Below are 22301 nucleotides of genomic sequence, written 5' to 3' on the forward strand. Positions count from 1 at the left end.
ACACATGGTGAAAGGAAGCACAATGGTGAAACTCTACCCCAGAGAACTGACAGGCCCACGACTGGTGTACCATTCCTGAGGTCCCGGGGCTGGGTTTTGTTGAAAAGAAGGCTCCATCTGGAACGTTTACAGAGGGCAATGTGGAAATGCTGCATATTTAATTTAGGAGTACAGAAAATAGGACTGTCTGTTTACCTAGTTCTGCCACCCTGCTTCATAGACTGACACTACATTTTATCAACAAATCACTTTTACGTGACCTATACCTTTTCTCAGGAATAAAGAAACTTCCTTTTAAGTAACTCCCTCCTGCTATCTAGTCGACATTCCTAAATGAAGATGAAACCAACATTTCTCATCACCCTGCATTACAGTCTTTCCCTTTCATGATATTCCCCAGGAGATAAGCCTAAAGCTTTTAAACCACAACAACTCACTGTCATCCAGAGTAAGCCTTATTAAATATTAGAGATTAATCATATCTTTGGAAACAGAACCAAATAATCTAAGAAACTGATAGTGAAATCGATTCTATGTACTACCCCAAACTGGCCAACATCAGCATTCTAAAGGCATACTACAGGCAGAGATGATAAACGGGAGGAGATAAAATGCTACCATTTCAAAAAAAGAAAATCAGACCACAGGGTTACAAAGCTCGGCAGTGACAGACATGGGACTAGTCAGGAATCAATGAGCCGCCTGTGAACAAAGAATTTAAGGGACTCTTGTTAAGACAGAGCAAAGTATGAATAAAATTCAAACAGCTTCTGAATTCCCAACTACTATACTTCAGAATACAGCACACTGCCTTCTTCCTACACTCAACTCCATTAACCAAAATAGGTCTGTTTTCTAAGCCTCCATGAGTTGTTGAAAAAAAATTAGAATTCTAGAATTCTCTTTTAGCTAAAGAAGCCATATGGCTTTCTTTGCTCCTACAGAAAGTACTTACACTAAAACCATTATTAAGTTTAAGCAACGGTTTTAGTACTAAGTATAGTCAGAAGAATGCCAGTCGACCACATTTAAAGATATTTGAGTTTTCCACCCTCGCTCTGGAGCTGGTTCCTCACCAGTCTCAGACATCCATTGTGAAACCAGTTGTATTTTCTGAATGAACGATGAAGGCAGGATCCAGAGCAGATGAGCATCCTCACACCGCGGAAATATTATTCACTAGTTGAGTGCCTGGGACGCTCTGTCGAGAGGGGTCTGGCAGGGCCTGCTTTTCCTCCCAGCTTTTATTACTTAAGCCCATGTGGAAAGGAGGGGATGCCATGAGATGACCAAGTGAAAAGTAAACTCTCTGGAGAGTATGTGCAGAGATTATCAACTGCTGGAGGAATCTGAAAGGACAGGCAGTTCAACTATGGCAGTACGGCACCGTCCGATAGAACCTCAGCAGTGATGAAAAAGGGTCTGCTCCATGTCCATTGTCCAGTGTGCTAGCCACTTGCTACAAAGCACAGGAAACACAGCTAGTGTGATTAAGGAACTGAATTATATTATTTTAATTAACTTAAATCTAAATAGTCAGATGTGGCTCACAGACCCAGCATCAAACAGCACACGTTTTAGAACACTGAAAAAGCTGACCACAGCAGTCTCCCGGATAAGAAAAAAGCTCAGAAGAGACTACCGTTCCTGTCCTTTCCCCCAGGAATTAAGGGGAAAAAAACTTAATTAACTCCCCTTCTTAACTGTGTTAGTAATTAAAAAGTACTTTCTAATCATTTCTGTCTCATCTGAATGTGGACCTAACATATGATTAGAACACGTAAAATGCAGAAGCACTGAAATTGCTTTTTCTCTTCCTGTAAAAAATGAGAACTTAAGAGTTGAAGTAATTATTTTTAATTTTTAAATTTCTCCCTAAGTTGAAATATAAACTTTGAACTAAAAAACAAAAGACAGCTTAAGCTGCTTAAAGGTATTTTTTCATTTGCTGCTTCTTTTTGTTCTCCTCTCCAAAGTCACAGTAAAATCTTTCATGTGATTACACTTTGAGACCTTAGAGGAAAAAAACAACCTGTCAACAAAATCCCCAAGTGCTCAGACTAAAAAAGATTCATTCCAATAGCAACTGTGTAGTTAAATCGGGGGGGCGGGGAGCTGCTCTTTACAGTCACAAGTTCTGAATGTCCACAATATGTTCAAAAAGCTTTAGCATAACTTACAAAATCTGTCTCATCTGTATTCCTAAAAATCGCCAACACCAGCATCCTTGATAAAAACTGGTTGCAAGCAAATGCTTTTAGCCTTATGCTTTGCACACTATAGCTTTAAATGGCAAGTACATTCTAAAGACATGTCATCTAGGGACACACACTCCCTGTACTATACACCAAGGCCACAGCGGAAACAAAGTATACTTAATATTAACTGATTTTCTCTCTTAACTTCCTAAAGACTATGTTTAGTGCCCTTGAGTCTGTTTAAACAACATAAAATGGTACTGGTTTTAATGAAGCTTTTCAAATCCCAACAAACAGAATACAATTTAAGTTCTAGGATTAAAAAAAAAATAGCAAACTACACAGTTTAATAAACTAAAAAAACTGCTGTGAACTCAAAATCGACCTTAGAACAAACACCATACCTTTTCTAATAAACAGTTCCAACAGCAGGACACTTGACAAGGCCCTGTGTGGTCTGAGTGACAGGGAAGTCAGGGAATGAACTGATGGCACTCTGCAATAGCCAGTCACCTGCATCTGCTTGCTTGTCTGTACTTGTCTCCACCCTTTTCACTATTTACCAACAATTTGCATAAACTCACAAAATATGTAAAAAGGCAGATGGGTCCAGGCTGATGTAACACAATGGTATTTAAATATAAGGTCTTGCATTAAAGGCTCAGAGGCAGTCCCACCAGCACCAGCACTAGCACAAAAGTCAAGGAGTCACAGCAATTTACACACAAAAAGGCATTAGGAATGTAGATGTAGGTTCAGTATGGTTGCTCAAACAGCTAATTCAATCTCAGACTGCATTTACAAAATGTAAACTGCCAAGAAAGTTACTATTTTCTACCAAAATCAGTCCTGCAGATGCTTCAGGATACTGCATTTTAGCAGAGCCAACAACACATTCAAGGATTTGGAAGGACCCCCTCCTTGGTGAGTGAGCCGTTCACCTCATTCTACAAAGGTTGCAAGCAAGGAGCCTATGCAGGACATTCTTAAACTGCCCTGGCTAAAACCTCAGAGAATGGATTCTAATTCCTCTACCAAACCAGGGATTGAGAGGCGTGGAAAGTAGAAGTGGGACTCACCTTTACTTGCAGATATCCGACCTTTATTTGCAGATATCCGTCCTTCCCCAGTATTTCCATGCTTCCTGAAACCCATCACTAAGTGACCCAGCAGTGTTCAAATGGATGCCTAACAGGGTTTGGGTCCTCTTCTAATTCTACCCTAGGCACAAGATTACAGATCCCAGAAGCTCATTACCCAACTATTCAAACTCTAAAATGATAGCACTGTCCTAAGAAGTACTCTCAGAACTTTCTCTGAAGAGTACCCACTCCCTGTCTGAAAACACTTGAAGGAGGCAGCTACCTGCCCACAATCCTTCGTACACTCAGAAAAACAGGCCAGCTGTCCACATTTCCTGCTTGATTCCCATCCTGTAGGACACTAGTCTGAAATAGATTACCTTATCTCTGTCCACATGATCCCTTTCATCAGCCTCAACAACAAACACATTCCAGACCATCTGCTCTAACGGCCAGGCTTTACCTTTCTGAACGTGAATGATGTCGGGGAAGTTGGCCAGGTGTCCCTGATACAGCGCTAACAGGTCCATGACGGGGTCCAGGTCCTGCCTGGGCTGCTCAGCAAAGAGCTCGCCGATGGCGTCGTAGGCATCTCCGGTGAAGGCGATGGCCTGGTTCAGGCCGGCCGAGAAGGCCTGCTGGTCCAGCTCAAAGGCCTGGCTGAGGCCGCGGAAGGACTGGCCCACCTTCTGATACTCCTTCTTGAAGCCTGTCACCTGCTTGCGCGCGAACTCGTTGGCCGTGTGGTTGAGCTGCAGCGCGCTATCGTCCATCTTCTTGGTGAAGCACTTGAAGCCGTCGATCTTGCTCTCCACCTCCTGCAGGTCGAGGGCGGCGGCGGGGGGCGTGCTCAGGGTCAGGAAGAAGTTGGCGCCCACCATCTCATCTTTCTCGGCCTTCCTCTTGCCTTGCTTCCAGGCCTTCTCGTCCGTGCTGCTGGGGCAGGTCAAGAAGTGCTGGAAGACGTCGCACTGCGCCAGCACCGGGTGGCTGGCCATGTGGTTCATCCACCAGATCAGGCCCTTCCTGCGTTTGGAGATGAAGTCCTCCTCGAAGCGGCCGGTGGCCTGCTTCTCGGGCAGGTGGGGCACCGAGATAACGGGGAACTTCTCCGCCAGGCGCGCGTACAGCCAGTCGAAATGCTTGTAGCGCCGGTGCACCGGCACCTGCGTGTGCGTCGGCACCAGCTTGTAGGAGATATAGCTCTTCATGCCCTTGAACTTGGTCTGTTTGGTGGGATCGTCGATGGTGCATTGGAAGGGGTAAGGGTTCTCCTGCCACTCAGGGCCGTAGGGCCCCAGCACCACGCACAGCTTGTCCCCATCCTTCACGAAGCCAGATGCTTCGCCCAGCACGAAGGCCTCGCCGCCCGACTTGACGAAGGTGGAGAAGCGGTTGAGGTTGCGGCTTACTGTAGCGGAGCTCTTGGCCCCGGACGGGTGGTGCTGCGGGGGCGCCGACCCGCCGCGGGAAGCCAGCGACAGGTCCGAGCGCGTGGACAGACGGTAGCGGCCCGCCGCACCGCCCGCGGACGAAGAGCCGTCGAGGTCCGGGTAGGCGCCGCTGCCTAGCGCGCCCGGTTCGTCGGCCACCGTGGAGCTGTCGTCCCACTCGTCGTCCCAGTCATCGTCGCTGGCCTGGTAGCCGCCGCCGTAGAGCTGCTGAGGCGACGGCTGCAGGGCGCCCCCGCCGTACGGGAAGCCCGCGGCCGGCGGCTGGAAGGTGCTCGGCGGCGGCGCCTGCTGCGGTTGCAGCAGCGGCTGGAAGGCGTCGGGCGGCGGCTTGAAGGAGGCGGGCGGCGCGGCGGGCAGGGGCTCGAAGCCGCCAGGCGGGACGTTGGCGTAGCGAGCCGGGGCTCCCGCCGCCGTCGCCCGCCGGGCCGGGCTCCGGGGCGCGGATCACCTGCACGTACGAGGCCGGGAAGAGGCCACGGTCGCCGCGGCTGTTGACCCCCTCNCGCTGGGCCGCCGCCGCCGCCGCCGCCGCCGCCGGGGGCGGGGCCCGCGTCCTCCCACGTCCCCAGCTGCGCTAATCCACGGCCGAGAGCCGCCCGCCAGGCGAGAGCAAGCGATGGCCGAGCCACCGCACCCGCCGGCGGGACCCACTCGGCGGCCGCCACTGCCCCCTCCAGGCCGGCGCCGCGCCGTGAAGCGCCGGGTGAAGGTTTCCACTCAGAAAGAAGTGAATTGTGTGAGAATTGTTCAGGCTTTTAGGTTAGAAAACGCAATCTAGAAAGTAGATTAATATTCGCATGCCTGACAAACGTCCCTACTCTGAGCGCTCAGTGACTGCTTCTAGAATACCTTAAGCACACATCTAATAAAGGATTTTCGGTGAATATTAGCGACAGCACCAAGAAGAAAAACAACATGCCTGTGCCGGGCGCTGTCCGCTCTCTTTCATCTTCCACCCGCTGGAACCTTCTGGCAAGAAGGGGAGGAGGATGACTCGAGCAAAGTAAGGAAGGTGTTATGTTTGACCAATTAAGAGGCTATGGGTGGTAGAGAGGGTGGGAAGAGGGGCGTCGGTGTAGGAGAGTTTACAGTAAAATAAGTGGGCACAGAGAACTGCTGGCATTTTGCGTGTGTCCCTTCTCCTCCCTGAGACACAGGTAGTGCTGTGGACGAGAGAGAGCTTACACTTCCGAGTCAGGCTGCTGGGTTCGAATCTGCTGTCTGACAGCACCTAGCTTATGACCTTGAGCAAGTCACTTATTGTACCTCTCTCCTAGGGTTGTGGGGATTCCATAATCATGTAGTCCCTACGTTACAGATGAGGAAAATGAAACAGAGAGATTAATATATGGCAAATACTCCACCTGGGAAGTATAGTTCAGGTGTTTGCTGCCACTGTTGCTAATGTTACTGTTATTTGGGAAAGCAAAAACCTGGTCCCCCTTCATAAAGAGAATAGGGATCCTAAAATCACAGTCCCAGGGCGTAAGCATCAGGAAGGACCCGTGTTCACACCCCGACTCCTAATCTGAGATCAGTGACCGTCTCTCTCCATTCATTTTTGTCTCAATTTTTATTATGTTTAAGATAAGTAGATAAAAAGTCACTTCCTGAAATATTAATCAACTCCAATCTCCAAAGTTGCCTTGTTTCACATCTTCTTTTCTTTCAGTGTGTAATTTGCCCCAAGCTTTTCCTTCTCATAATTATTAAGTCTAGCCTAATTATTCCTTTGAAGACACCTCTAATTGGGATTCACAATTCATATGTCATTAATTTCAGCCTGTCCTCTGACCCTTCTCAAGCAAATCTGGGAAACAGGCCAGAAGAGTTTATAATTATTAAGGAAGGGCTGTGGTATTCTAAGCATCTTGCACAAAACCACCAACCTAATATGCCAGAATTACTCCCACAGTGTTTATCCCCAATGCAAAAACCTTAATTCAATTCTGTAAGCAAATTCTGAATAACAACATTTTTAGCTGAAAACTCTGGGTTAGGATCCTTCTTACAGTAAGCAGCAGAGGCCTCTGAATTTCAATGTCAACAATGTATGTGGTTGAAAACATGAAGTCAACATTTATGAAACATCTAGAATACAATTGATTTTACATATTAACTATGAGAAGCTAACCTAGAATATTTAGGATAAATACATTGAATTTCACCCTTACTATTCATCTGGTAGTTGCTTTTTTAGGTTAAAGAGTTAACTAAAGTAACATGAAACTTAGAGTGCTTCAGGTTTTGAAACAGACTAAAAATCTATTTCAGGTATGGAAATTCCAGGAATTTGAGGTGATGGCTTTTACAGACAGGTTGGGCTGCTCCTTAGAAACAGTGGTTGAGGAACTACTGGACGTCAGAGGTTGTTTGTAGTACCAATGCACGCGCCAAGTGTTCGGTTTGTAGGAGTCCAGTGGGAGGCCAGGCATCAGGGTTGGTAAAGGACAGGGACAGGCTATCCATGGTGCCTGGCTTTATAGCACCTGGGTGGCTGGAAATGCCCCTTAGGGTCTTGGATATTTTTTAAAATGTCCTCAAGCATCAGAAATTTATAACTGTTCATGCAGGGACGTAAATGGAGTAACACATTTTTAAAAGATTTCTCTAGAAAACAGAACATATTATTCATAATTTACGCAATTGTCTTTATAACCATCAACTATTTCTATTTCATTATGTTTTTGTAAAAACACATCATTAGGGGAAACTAAATGGCTCTAAACACCCATATTTTCACACTTCTTCCTTTGGCCCGAGAGGCCTTATGTGGCCTGGTCCCTGCCTCTCTTTCCATTCCTCTCTTCCACTAAAGTGAAACCACAGTGGTTTCTTTGCTATTTCTGGAACATGCCAAGCACATTAGTGCCTCAGATTTTTTTTTAATAGACTTTATTTTTTAGAGCAATTTTATTTTCATAGCAAAATTGAGCAGAAGGTACACAGATTTTCCATATACCCACTCTTCATGCATGTGCATAGCCCCCTCCCCACTTTTAACATCTCCAGTCAGAGTGGTGCATTTGTTGCCATTGATAAACCCACACTGGCACATAATTATGGCTCAAAGTCCATAGTTGACATGAAGATTCACTCTTTATGTTGTACCTTCTATGGGTTTGGACAAATGTATAATGACATGTATCTGCGTCTATCATTGTAGTATCGAACAGATTAGTTTCACTGCCCTAAAAACCTCTGTGCTCTGCCTATTCATCCCTTCTTTCCTTCCTAACCCTTGGTAAATGCTGATCTTTTCTACTGTCTCCATAGTTTTGCCTCTTCCAGAGTGTCATATAGTTGGAATCATGCAGTATGTAGCCTTTTTAGATTGGCTTTTCACTTAGTCATATGCATTTAAGCTTCCTCCATGTCTTTTCATAGCTTGATAGCTCATTTTTCTTACCCCTAATAATATTCCATTTTCTGTATGTATCACAGTTTATTTATTATTTACCTACCTGAACAACATCTTGGTTGCGTCTAGATTTTGGCAATTATGAATAAAGCTGCTATAAACGTTCCTGTGCAGGTTTTTGTGTGGATATAAATTTTAAACTCCTTTGGGTAAATGCCAAGGAGTATGATTACTGGATTATATGGTAAGGGTATGTTTAGTTTTGTAAGAAACTGCCAACTTCCAAAATGACTCTCCCACTTTGCATTACCACCAGCAGTGAATGAAAATTTCTGTTGCTCCACATCCTTGTCAGCATTTGGTATTGTCAGTGTTCTGGATTTTGGCCATTCTGATTAATGTGTAGTGGTATCTCGTTGTTTTAATTTGCATTTCCCTGATGACATATGGTGTAGAGCATTTTTTCATGTGCTTATTTGCTATCCGTATATCTTCTGCAGGGAGGTGGTCTGTTAAGATCTTTGGCCCATTTTTAAATTAGGGTGTTGCCTTATTGTTGAGTTTTAAGAATTTTTCTGCATATTGGAAATAAATCCTTTATCAGACGTGTCTTTTGCAAATATTGCTCTCAGTCTGTGACTTGTCTTCTCATTCTCTTGGCATTGTCTTTCACAAAACAGAAGTTGTTAATTTTAATGAAGTCCACCTTATCAATTATTTCTATCATGGATCATTCCTTTGGAGTTATGTCTAAAAAGTCATTGCCATGCCCAATGTCATCTAGATTTTGTCCTATGCTATGTTCTATGGTTTTATAGTTTTGCATTTCATATTGAGGTCTCCAATCCACTTTGAGTTAACTTTTGTTGAAGGTGTAAGATCTGTGTCTAGGTTTATTTCTTTTTGCATGCAGATGTCCAGCTGCTCCAGCACCACTTGTCAACAAGACTATCTGTGCCTCTTTGTGTTGTCTTGGCTCCTTTGCCAAAGATCAGTTGACTATATTTATGTGAATCTATTTCCGGTCTCTCTATTCTGTCCCATTGATCTGTCTAATCTGTCACCCATACCACGCTGTCTGATTACTGCAGCCTTAGAGTAGGACTTAAAGCTGAGTAATGTCAGTCCTCTTTCCCCTTCCACTTCAGGATTGTCTTGGCTATTCTGGGTCTCCTGCCTCTCCATGTAAACTTTATAATCAGTTTGTTGATATCGACAAAATAATGCTGGGATTTTGATTAGGATTACATTGAATCTACAGATCAAGTTGGAAAGAGCTGATATCTTGAGTATTCCTATCCAAGAACACGGATTATCTCTCCTTTTACTTAGTTTTTAAATTTCTTTCTTCAGAGTTTTGATTTCTCCTCATATAGATCTTGTATGTATTTTGTCAGATTTATACCTAAGTATTTCATTTTCAGGGGGTGGTATGGTGAGTAGGATCGTGTTTTCAGTTTCAATTTCATTTGTTCATTGCTAGTACATGTAGGAAGACAATTGGTTTTTGCACATTAACTGTGCATCCTGCAGTCTTGCTATAATAACTTTTGAGCTCCAGAGGTGGGGAGAAAGGTTTAGTTGATTCTCTTGGGTTTTCTACATAGCCAATCATGTCATTTGCAAACAAAGACAGTTTTATTTCTCCTAATCTGTATACCTTTTATTTTGTGGTCTTCTTCATTGCATTAGCTAGAACATCCAATATGATGTTGAAAAGCATTGGTGAGAGGGGGCTTCTTTGCCTTGTTCCTGATCTTAGTGAGAATGCTTCAAGCTTCTTACAATTAAGTGCAATGTTAGACATAAGGTCTTTTTATAGATATTCTTTATCGAGGTGAGGAGGTTCCCTTCTATTCTTAGTATTTATCATGAATATTGGATTTTATCAATTGATTTTTCTGCTTCTATTGAAATGATCATGTGGTTTTTCTTCTTTGACCTATTGATATGATAGGTTACATTAATTGAATTTCAGATGTTGACACAGCCTGGCATACCTACATGATCCCATTTGGTCATGGTGTATAATTTGTTTTATGCATTGTTGGATTCTATTTGATAATATTTTGTTGTATTTATGCTCATAAGAGATATTGATTTGTCATTTTCTTCTGCTCTGTAATTTTCGTCTGTTTGGTTTGGGTATTAGGATGATGCTGGTCTCATAGAATGAGTTAGGAAGTATTTCTTCTGCTTCTATCCTCTGAAAGAGATTGTAGAGAATTGGTATAATTTCTTCCTTAAATGTTTGGTAGAATTCACCAATGGACCCACCCAGGCCCAGTACTTTTTGTTTTGGAAGGTTATTCATTATTGATTCAATTTCTTTAATAGATACAGGGCTATTCAGTTGTCTGTTTCTTCTTGTGTGAATTTTGGCACGTTGTGTCTTTTAAGGAATTGATCCATTTCAAGTAGGTTATCACATTTGTAAGCATAGAGTTGTTCATTATTCATTATTCTTTTAATGTACATGGGATCTGTAGTTATATTTCCCACTTAATTTCTGATAGTAGTAATTTGTGTTCTCTCTCTTTGTTTCTTGGCCTGGCTAGAGGCTTATTGATCTTTTCAAAAAAACCACTTTTGATTTTTCATTGATTCTTTCTATTGATTTTCTATTTTCAATTTCATTGATTTATGCTGTATTTTTATTATTTCTTTTCTTCTGCTTAGTTTGTATTTAATTGCTTTTCTGTTTTAGTTTCTGAAGGTGGAAACTTTGATAATTGATTTTAGATTTTTCTGCTTTCCTAATATATGCATTCATGGCTATACATTTCCCTTTGACCACTGTTCTCATGCATCCCACATCTCACATTTTTAACTTTCTTTCTTTTTTTTTTTGATCTCTTTATTTATCTATTTGAGAGAGAGAGAGAGAGAGAGAGAGAGACAGCAAGCATGAACAGGGGGAGGGGCAGAGGGAGAGGGAGAAGCAGGCTTCCTGCTGAGCAGGGAGCCTAATGCAGGGCTCGATCCCAGGACCCTGAGATCATGACCTGAGCCAAAGGCAGACACTTAACCAACTGAGCCACCCAGGCACCCCTCACATCTCACATTTTGGTATGTTTTCTTTTCATTTCATTTAGTCAAAAATATTTTTTTTAATTTTTCTTGAGATTTCTTCTTTGATCCATGTGTTATTTAGAAGTATGTTCTATTTGCTTTTCAGTTTTTGAGATATCCTCAGTTATTCAGTTTTTCAGTCTATTGAGATATCCTCAAGCTCAGAGATTCCTTCCTCAGTCGTGTTCATCCACTACAAGTCCATCGAAACATGCTTCATTTCTGTAACAGTGTTGCTGATCTCTAGCATTCCTTTTTGGGTCTTTCTTAGAATTTCCACCCCCCTGTTTACATTGCCCATGTTGTCTAGAGCCCTTAGCATATTAATCACAGTTGTTTTAAATTCTTGATGTAATAATTCCAACACCCTGACATATATGAATCTGGTTGTGATACTTTCTCTCTCTCTTCCAACTGTGTTTTTTGTTTGTTTGTTTTGGTTTTTTTGTTTTGTTTTGCTTTGTTTTTGCCTTTTAGTACGCCTTGTAATATTGTCTTCATAGTCAGGCATGTTGTTCTAGGTAAAAGGAACTTTTGTAAATAGGCATTTTGTTATGTGTGGTAAGGTGTCCTGGGGAAGGGAAGCATTTTATCATGATGATTAGGTTGCAGTCTTTTAGTGAGCCTCTGCTTCTGGACTGTGAACTTCACATGTCCTTCTTAGTTTTTTCCCTTCCCTTAAATGGGACAGGATGGCTGGAGTGGGCTGGAGTTGATTATTCCCTTTCCTCCATGTCAGTTGGGCCCTAATAAAACCCCAGAAAGTTAGGCTTGGCTTAGATAGTTTCTCCTGACGTCAGACCTTGTTAAAAGAACAGAATGCTCTAGCATATTTAAAAATGGTTTCTTTTCCCCTTCCCCTGCCTGAAGCACTAGAGGATTTTTCTCCATTATTCACTGTGAAGACGTGGTAGAGATCCAAGGGTAAAACTCACAAAAGTGTGGGGACACTCTAAATACTGGGTCTGCCGGGAGTTTTTAACTCTGAGTTGTCCACACTGATCCTCCAGCAACTCACCAATTACAGTTCAGGTTTTCCTACCCTCGCACTATTTCCTACAGAGGTTTCTGCTCTGGTGAGTTGTGATTCTCTATATTCACCTGTCTGTCTCTCCACTATGGATATGGTGGTTGGCCCTGTGACCTCACTTCTTGTGGATCTAAGAAGATTTTATTTTTTCTGTTTATTTATCTGTTTACTTCTCCTTAGAATGGAGTAGCAACCTACAAGCTTCTTACATGTCAGACCAGAAACCACAATTTGCCTCAGGTTTTGTCTTTGCTGGTTTTTTTGTTTGTTTTGTTTTTTCTGTCTGGAATCCTCCTCCTCCTGAGATTCACCATGCTGCATCTCCACTTCATTCACAATCACTGTAGCTCCTCTATCCCTCCTTTCTTCTTCTGCCTTGTAGAACCCAGAAGTAAGGTGGAGAGGGCCCGGGTCCCTAAATCACCAATCCCAATCAGACTTTATGAGATGAGAAAACTTTGTTGATTAAGCCACTGAGATTACATGATTTGTTTATTGATGCAGCTGGCTTTAAGTATCTTAAGTAATACTCTCTTCCTCCCTTGCCCCTCCCCCCACCATCATCTAGTGCTTCTTTTTGTAGCACTGATTACCTACCATAAATACAGGTATATATTCATTGTCTCCTTTGTTAGAATGTAAACCTTTTCAGAGCAGGAAGGTTGTCCTGGGCACTGAGGATACAGCAATGAACAAAACAAACATGGTAGGCAACTAACAAATATTTGTTCGGTGAATTTCCTCCCCTGAGTTAGCTCTTCTCAGCAGCTCTTTGTGTGTCTGGGTCTTTTTGTCTCCGCCCTTCTGTTGCCAGCTCTAACTAAATGCTTTTAAGGGCAATTAAATGACACTTCTCTTCAAATCAGCAACCTTAAAGCTAACTCAACAACCCAGAACAGTACTCCAGATTTCCTGAGATTGTTGGAAATTCACCATTGGTTGATTTATATTTGTATTTGGCTGTTTGTATAGTATTATAAATTACACTATATTTATATTTACTTGAAAGTTCTTTGTAAAATATACCAAACATTACACAAATGTATACATAAGATTTCATAAGAACTTTCACGTCTTAAAATCTTATTTTGTGCTGTACTTTCCCACAGCTCTTCCATGGACAGAGCAGATATTATTATCTCAACTGTCACAGCACAGGAAACCCAGCTGCAGAGGGGTCTCTGCTGAGGTTACATGGCTGGGGAGTAGGCCAGGGGCTACTTAGCTGTCCTGAGAACTTTCATTGTCTGAGTCATAGAGCTGCCCCCTGCTGGCTCCATAAATTTCCATTAAAGAGTAATGACCGCTTGCTAGAACCTTTGTACCTGAGAATTAATAGAAGGCCTGGATTCAAAGAAGGGGCTAGGTCTGGAAGGAAGGCTACTTACTGTACCTCCATGTCTATTTGGTTTCACCAGGAGTATAAGCTCCATGAGGGCAGGGATTTTATCTGCTTTGTTCACTACTCTATGTCCTGCATATGAAATCAAATAAATATTTGTCAAATGAATAAATGAATGAACAAGTGAAACTTTTTGAACCTTAGTGTCTGAAAAATGGTAATAAAAAACTCATTTCATAACAGGGCTTAATGACATAATAAGTTCATACAGTGTTCATAAGTTCACACAACGTTCAGAGTGTAAAATTAATTTTAATATAATTTAAAATATAGTTCAATTATTAATTAAAATTTCTCAAATTGTGTAATACATTCTTGAAGCAAGTAGAGAGCTCATTGACTTGGACATATTTTCATATTTGGATTTTATGATGTCCATTTCTGCAGTGCTATGTGTAGCTGAGAATATACCACAAGTCTTTAAAAAATTATCCACTACTATTAAAGAAATCCCTCATCTTTCAATACTGGACCTCGCTCGCACACAGCTCATTCCTATTCCAAAATTGAACCAAGGACCTGATCCAATATTCATTACCTGATAGCCCCTTTTATAAATTTTCCTCTTTCCTCAAATATTTGTTTCCTAAATTAATTCAACTAGTGGCTGAGGAGTATGTTCTTGTGGATACTTTTCTGTCTCCTTTTGAACTGTGACCTGTTTTTCTTCCCATCATCAATATATACACAATGTCATAGTTTGTAAGTCACCATTCCTTAATGTTTTATACCAGAAGTCACAAATTGCCAAGCCACAGCCTGAATCTGGCCTAATGTTTAGTTTGACTAGCATTTAAAATGTAGGAGACTTCTCATTCATTAAAGAATAGGGACTTTTGACTTCTTTCAGGGGAAAAAAAATCAGAAATCTGGCTACACTGGGCCAGCACCTCTCCATAGCAATTATTAGCTTGTCCCCTTTAGACAGGGCTGTTATTGCTAGTTCACTACTGTCCCCACTACTCTTTGGTGTCTCATACCCAAGACTACCTTCCATCTCAGCCCCTATAGACCTAGGAGAGTTTGTCCCTCACACATTTCCAGGGTGAAAACAATCACCCCATTGGCATCACCATGGGTAATTCAAATCTCTCTCTGCCACAGCTCTCTTCTGAGCTCCACACTCATTTCCATATATGTTCTGGACATTTTCCACAGAATATGTGCCAGTCTGTCCTTCCCTCTTTGCTTGCTCCTTCCATCAAGCAAATAGGCATCAGGATGTAAAGAAGATACCTGCTTTATCCCTTATGGAGCTGGTGGGTGAAATTGGCATGCATGGAAACCATATGTTATGTGCTATGGTTAGGGTGTATGCAGGAAATTATGGAACTTAGCAGACCAGGGAGGGAGGTGGGGCAGGGAAGGCTTTCTGAAGCAAATCGGAGCTAATTTGATTAACTCAGGCAAAAGTAGGATGAGAGGAGGGTAGAGGATGACATTTTTTTCCAGGAGGGTTGGAACATTAAGGCCCATTCTGCCTCCTTCATTTATTGTACCAATATTTGAGTGTCTGCTATGTGTGGGCCACTCACTGGGCTAGTGGTAAGCAAGACCGAAGTGGTCCCATGGAACTTAGAATCGGGAGGAGCCTGAGGAACCAAGTAGATGGAGGGTCGTTTGTTGAGATGAGGCATCCATGAGAGTGCAGGGAGGTGAGTGCAGTTTTGAATATTGATTTTGAGGTGTCTGCACCCTGGTGGAAATGCCCAGTAGGCAGTTGCACAAAAGTCTGGAACCTAGAGAGAGATGGAGGCAGACATGGAGTTAGAAGTTAGTGTATAGGTGGTAATTGAGGAGCTGTGAAATAGGAAATTACCAGAATGAAAGAGCATACACAAGAGATAGGAACAGCAGACTGATGACACATAGCCACCTTCAGTCACTGTTTTTCCTCTGCAAGCCTGAGGAGGGATTGCATAGGTAAGAAAAAATGTAGGAGGGCGATGTCTTAGAAAATAAGAGAAAAAACTTTCAGAGAAGGGGAAAAGTCATATCAGAAAACAGTGAAGACCATCCATTTGGATTTAGCTAAAGGGGTCATTCAACAGAATCAGTGTCCCAAGCCTGCTGGCTGACCCCAGACCTGCGGCTCTTGGTTTTTTTCCCTCTGATGATGTTGTTAGCATGCAGCAAGGCTCCCAGAGAGGAAACTTTTGTTGCTGCTGACTCCTACTGCTCCTTCATTTCCTGCCTGTACCCTGAAGGTAGCCCCTCTTCACCCATTCCGCTACCCCACACATTTAGGCTGCCTTTCTTACTGTAACGGATTGTTGCAAGTGCCCTCTGATATGCTGGTATTACTTCCTTCTCTCTTCAGCCATACTAGCTTTTCCACCATTTCCTCAACAGGTTATATGGGTGTTGAGATTTGGGACTTTCACATAGGCTCCTTCCTCTACCTGGAGTACCCACCTTTATTCATGTGCTTGACAAAACCATTAGTCATCCTTCAAAATCCTGTTCCTCTTCCCCCAGGAAGCTTCTGGCAGAATAATTTATTCCTTTCCTTGAGTTCTCAAAGCATTCTGTGCATACCTGTTTCGTGGGGTCTATACCAGTGTGTTACAGATGCATTAACAACCTACACATCTGCCCCCTTTACATGGATTTCAGGACGAACACTCCAGGAGTTTGAGGTCATGGTTTTCACAGACTGACATTATTCTGGGTTTATACCTGTATTCTCTGTGGCTGTCCTAATGGCAGGAATACAGGAGATACTATTTCATGTTGGAAGTAATCAGATGTGTAGTAGCTATAGGAAATGCAAGCATATTATAAATGTGAGCATTAGCCAATTTTGGGAGAAGAATTGAAGGAAATGTTTTGGGATAAACACGGTAAGTTTTAGTTCCTAGATGTGGACATGGAAAGAATCTTCTGTTTTCGTCCTTTAGCTCAAAAATGAAAAATGTCATTTTTAAAGTTAAAATGTAGGAGATTTGGGGATGGGGAAGCATCCTGTTACTCCAAGCAAAGAACCTAGTACTCTGAGAGAACCCTTACTTCCCTTATTGCTGATAATGTTGGCTCTCTCTGGAGCAGCTGTGTCCGCCTTTCTCTGATTAATTCTAATGGGACCTTTATCTCATTAACATATTAGAAGCCCATTCATTCACCTTGCCTGGAGGTCAGAAAGTACGGGAGAATCTAAAATTCAAAGAAGTAAATCAACAAGAAAACCTAAAGAATAAACAACCAAGCAAAACCTAAGTGAAATTTTACTAAAGATTCATTTTCACAATATATTGACAACTCCTCTAAGACACTGATCAAAACATAGTAATGTCGGGGCGCCTGGGTGGCACAGCGGTTAAGCGTCTGCCTTCGGCTCAGGGCGTGATCCCGGCGTTCTGGGATCGAGCCCCACATCAGGCTCCTCTGCTATGAGCCTGCTTCTTCTTCTCCCACTCCCCCTGCTTGTGTTCCCTCTCTTGCTGGCTGTCTCTATCTCTGTCAAATAAATACATAAAATCTTTAAAAAAAAAAGCATAGTAATGTCTAAGACGGGGAAATGACTTGGAAGAGAAATAATATGTGCATAATAGAACATTTATCACACTAAGAACTTAACATAGCATTGTAGGAGAGTATTGCTATTTACAGATTAGATTTTTTAAGGGTAACACTATGTGTTAATCTAACAATCTAACCTACATGGGCTGGGCACAGAGCAGACCTATTATTTAAACATAGAGATGGATGCTTCAATATGAGATATAAATAACATTTTAAGTAAGAAGCCATCAATTCAAATGCCTGCATGGAAAGGCAAGTCATGTGAGCAGGCCTGGTGGAGGGGTCCAGAGGAGTAGGGAGTCGGGGGCCTATAGTGAGCTGAGGAGAGAGCACCTCATTGAAAGAAGACAGAGACTCAGCCCCTGCCTCCTGGTGACAGGCCAGACATGGGCCCTACATTGCCATATGGCTTGATTTTTCTAAGAAGCCAGTAATCTTCATTTGTATATTAAAATGTCCTGATCTTTAAAACATTATGTAAGTCAAATGATATGTTTCTGAAGACAACATTTGCTTTACTGGCTTCCAGTTTGCATCACGCATTTTGAAAGTCCAACTTACTTCTTACCTGCCTTAACCCTTGCTGGAGAAAACATCTGAGCCCTGTGAGGTGATGCTGTGTAGCATAAACTGTATTTCTCCTGGAAATGCTTTAAGAGCTTCAAGGAGATTAGGCCACAGGCAAGACAGACATCTGGAGGAGAATCGCCCATTTCCATTCAAGGTGGTAGAATTGATTTTCCCCAGAGCAGCTGTGGACCAGCTCCTCCTTTAGAGAAAACCTCTGCTCCCTTTAAGATGACAAATGTCATTCAAATGTCTACTGTCATAACAGGAAAAGGCAGGCTGCTTGGGATTAAACAGTTTCCCCATCCCATCTATGCATATTGGCTCAGCTGAGAACATGTTTATAAAAATCAGAGGCAGGGTGGGTTGGGAGCTGGCAGAAGACCTAACACTGTGTCATTTCTGTGTCTAGAAAGGAAGAGAGTTTGCACCACTGGGTGGACTACCAAAGCTGTACTCTCAGGAGGAAGAGATTTTCCCCCAGTGAGATAATCAAGCTTTTCTCAACTTCAGCAGATTCTCAGAGGACCCAGCTTCAACAGTAAGTCAAACTACTACTAGAAGGAAATGGGACGCACGTTCCTGCCTAACTAAAGTAGGATTTTTTCTTTCAGAGGAATCCAAAGAAAGCTGTTAGCATTGCCTATTTGTGCTGCTGATTGGAATCTGGGCTTCCATAAATTTTAAGCCAGCTTGATCAGCAAATTGAAGCATAGTCTGGATCTGAAGTATTTTAAGTGCAAGTACTTGGAGGAGCTGCTTCCTGGGAGAGCAGTGAGAAGGGCAACGTGGGGACAGCCTTTGTCCTCCATTCAACCTTCAACTGTATCTGATGAGAACCTACGATAAGAAAGGAAAAGAATCTCCATCTTTGGCTCCGATTGTTCCATAAATACTTTTTTGGTCTTCACAGAGGGGCAAGGTATAGGGAGAGAAGGAACTTGCAATAATACCCACCTTAGAAGTTAGAGGACATGACTAAAATTCTTCAAGATATTTTTGTTGTTTTTTTCCATCTGTTCAGAGAGTCTGAAGAACTGGCCATGCTTAGTTCATTAATAATTTAACAAATATTTCTTGAGCACTTAAATGTGCCAGTACTGGAGATAAAAATACTAATAAATCATAGAAATCTGTGGGGATGGGAACAGGGAGAGTAGAGGCAGAGAGAAATAGACACAAATGGAATACTTGATCATTTCAATGCTGTGTGTTAGACAAATGCACACATATATGGATATATTTGCAAGTGTATATGTTAATGTGGACAAATATAGATGTATTTATATGTGGGTATGTACATATATATGTGTATATATGCATATAGATATATATCTCTCATATGTATATGTAAAATACCAGGTACTAATTGTATGTAAATTACTGTGTTGATTATATTACAAACATTATCACACTTAATATTCACCCAAAAGGGTTGTTTTAAGGATTGTCATTTCCAAATTATAAAGGAGGAGAATGGAGACTCAGAGAATACAAGACTTTCCTAAAGTCAAAAAGCTGGTAAGTGCAGTTATGGGATTAAATGCAGGTGGGCCTGGTGCCAAGCCTCTGTTCTCAGCCACTTCACTGGACTTCCTATCATATGAAAGAGACACAGAAGAATAGAGGTAATGTCTGAGGTTTTGTGTTTTATTTTGTTTTAGGTATCTGTCTTTTGCATAGATATTAAATTCACATGACTCAAAACTCAACATTAAAGCACATGGTGGGAAGTTTGCTCCCGTATTGACTACTCTCTACTTCCAACCCTCTACACCATCCTTGTCCAAAAGAAAAAACTTTTGTAGTTCCTTGTTGTTATTCGAGAGTCCCCGTACACAAATGCGTTTATCCCTCCCCTTCCATTACACAGAGAGGTACACTATACACATTGTTCTGCAACTTGATTTTTAAATTTAATGATGTATCTTAGAAATATTTCCATGTCAGAATATAGTGTCCTCATTCTTTCTTACAGCACTATAACATCATATGATATGGATGTACCATAATTTATTTAAATGTTCCATTCCCAATTTGATGGACATTTCTGGGTACTATCTTGACCAGTCTACCTTATAGAATTCTCTTACTGCTGGTAATAATTTTTCTATTGTTTCTTTTGGGTTTTCCTGGATCACAATATTCTTTCCAAATATTATACTTCTGAATTCATTTTCTTGTATCATGTCATTGGCTATTACAAGACCCGAGTTTTTAAAGGAAAAGGGCTTAGTCAAAAAGAGGATTGGTATCTGAGGCAGGGAAAACATCAACACAAGGATATGAAACACCGTGATTGGTACTGAGAAATACAGGAAATCAGAAATATTACGATGTAAAATAATACAAGATGAGATGTAGAAGGAATAAAGGGGAACACATGCTGTAAGGGAATGGGGCTATATGAAGATGGGAAGTGTTTGCAATGAGGGACGTGACAAGATCAAGCAATAGTAAGACAGATCCATTGAAGGCGGCAAACCTCAGGGAACTCTTTAATGATTCCAGGTGAAACATGATCAAGGTAAACAATGTTGGCAGGGAGAGAAAAGGGTAATAACAATACTTAGCAGATAAAACTGGCAAGCCTTGATGATGCAGAGGCATGGAGATGGAGATTCTGGTTGGACAGATGATGTCTGTAAGCCAGATAAGGTGTGCAGGTGGAGGAATAAGTTGTAGAAGGAAGACGAGAAATTTGACTTTCAAAATGATAATCTTAAGATATACTTCACTAAATAAAGGGTACTGTGGTACCCCAGCTTTACTACCTGATGGCCAGATGGGTGTGTTGATCTCTTATTTGATAAGTCATAGAGCTTGGACCTAAATGCAGCTTTCTTAATCCCAAAATCAGCAATCATTCCACTGTGCGTGCTGCTTTTGAAATCAGCGGAGCATGTGAAAGAACATAATTGAAAACAAGCACAGCTAATTAAAATGAGAAGAAAAAAACTGCAAGAGAGAATAGTAGACAGAGTGTGCTACGTAGACAGACTGGGACCACATAGCAGAATCCCAACATTTGGGGCTTTGACCCAGTCTAGGTGACCCAAATTTAGAGAATACAACAGAAAATAATAGCTTTTTTTAAGATTATGCACATTTTGAGTAATCCCCTTACACCATCTCTGTTGAGGTCATCTACCATGAGCTCTGAACATCCCCACACATGCTTGCTTGGTGTATCAAGAAACCAAGGCCCTGGCCACACTTTACCTAGTCTTAGAGTGTGTTTGCAAAGAGCAACCTTGAGGAATGAGATAATGTCTCTCTCTGGGACAAAGCGGAGGCCATTTACTCTGACTATAAAACAGTGGGTTCCCCAGGCACAGTGTCCTCTGCTGTAATGCAGCTCCCTGTATGTACACATGGCCATCTGGTCCCCTCTGCGTTGCTCCTGTGAGACTCGGTAGGGGTGAGAGCGAGAGGAACACATGCAAATGTGCTGGGGGTGATGCTGCTTGCTGTGCCTGAGTATTAAAGTCCCTTCTCTCTGAAGTATGAGTACATATCTTCTGCCAGTATTCATGAAAGAGTCAAAGACTAATTGATTAGCTTAGAAATAAGATAAAGTCATATCCTAGATCCTGACCATCCCTGCCCTGACAATTTTGAGTCATGGTACTCAGTTTGCCCTTATCAGCTCCTGAGAGCCCCCTTAGCAGCCAAGAGATAGTTATGTAAGAAAAAACAAGGTGAGAGAGCCCACATGGCCCAGGCCCCTTGGTGCTTGAGCAGGGCCCCCCCACCAAGCCTTCTCCCTTCATCCTCATTGTTTCTTCATGATATGAGAGGATGTCATAGCTTGTGGACCTGTCATTATGAATTTTGTTTCTCATCAACAGAGGGAGTGAGGCAGGATTGTTCAGGGTCTTTCTAAAAGCTCAGCACTGAATTTCCACTTAACCACTTCTGTATTTCTGTCTCTCCAGTTTACTGATTGTGCTCCCCACCGTGACCTTTTGCTATGCCACTGGCATCAATCAATGTGCCAGAATCACCATTACTGATAGGATCAGAGAGAGCAGAGATCTGAGAGAGGAAATGCAGAGCCAACGCAGGAATGTATAGCAATCCATTAATTGCTTTCTCGTTATTTTTATAACACTTTCCCCATGGTAAGTAATCCTTTGCTTTGGCCTGAGACCCAAAAGGCCTCTCACAGCCACAGGAAAAAGTGTAAATCAGAAATAAACCAGGGGCGCATAAGTGGCTCAATCGTTAAGAGTCTGCCTTCGGCTCAGGGTGTGATTCCACAGTCCTGGGATCGAGCCCCACGTCAGGCTCCTCCACTGGGAGCCTGCTTCTTCCTCTCCCACTCCCCCTGCTTGTGTTCCCTCTCTCACTGGCTGTCTTTCTCTCTGTCAAATAAATAAATAAAATCTTAAAAAGAAAGAAACAAACAAATAAACCAGCTCATACAAGTCTTGGCTTATCATCATCTGGTGGTTCATAAAACCTCAAAGCTTGAACTTGAGTTAAGCTGATCCCAGTTGCCAGCAACCTCTCAGAAGCAAACATTTTTGAGGATGATTACAGAAGTCTCTGCCTCAAAATACTTCTATAAACTATATTCAAGCACAGCCCCAACATTCAATGATAGCCAG

General features: G+C 42.2%; 1 protein-coding gene and 1 long non-coding RNA gene across 2 annotated transcripts in view; one reads left to right on the top strand and one right to left on the bottom strand.

Moving 5' to 3' along the window:
- Positions 1 to 5284, bottom strand: part of SNX18 (sorting nexin 18) — a gene marked incomplete at its 5' end in the record, with an annotated part of 32102 nt that extends 26818 nt beyond the window's left edge. The window contains 2 exon segments of the mRNA XM_019808154.2: positions 3744 to 5140; positions 5142 to 5284. Coding sequence (XP_019663713.2) covers positions 3744 to 5140; positions 5142 to 5284 — 1540 coding nt within the window.
- Positions 5285 to 5425: 141 nt separating this feature from the next.
- Positions 5426 to 21987, top strand: LOC117801580. Its single transcript, XR_004624290.1, has 3 exons — positions 5426 to 5737; positions 18101 to 18229; positions 18303 to 21987. It is a non-coding gene; the product is annotated as an uncharacterized LOC117801580 (long non-coding RNA).
- The last annotated feature ends 314 nt before the right edge of the window (positions 21988 to 22301 follow it).

This window comes from Ailuropoda melanoleuca, chromosome 3 (genome assembly GCF_002007445.2).
Source record: "Ailuropoda melanoleuca isolate Jingjing chromosome 3, ASM200744v2, whole genome shotgun sequence".
Lineage (NCBI taxonomy): Eukaryota > Metazoa > Chordata > Mammalia > Carnivora > Ursidae > Ailuropoda > Ailuropoda melanoleuca.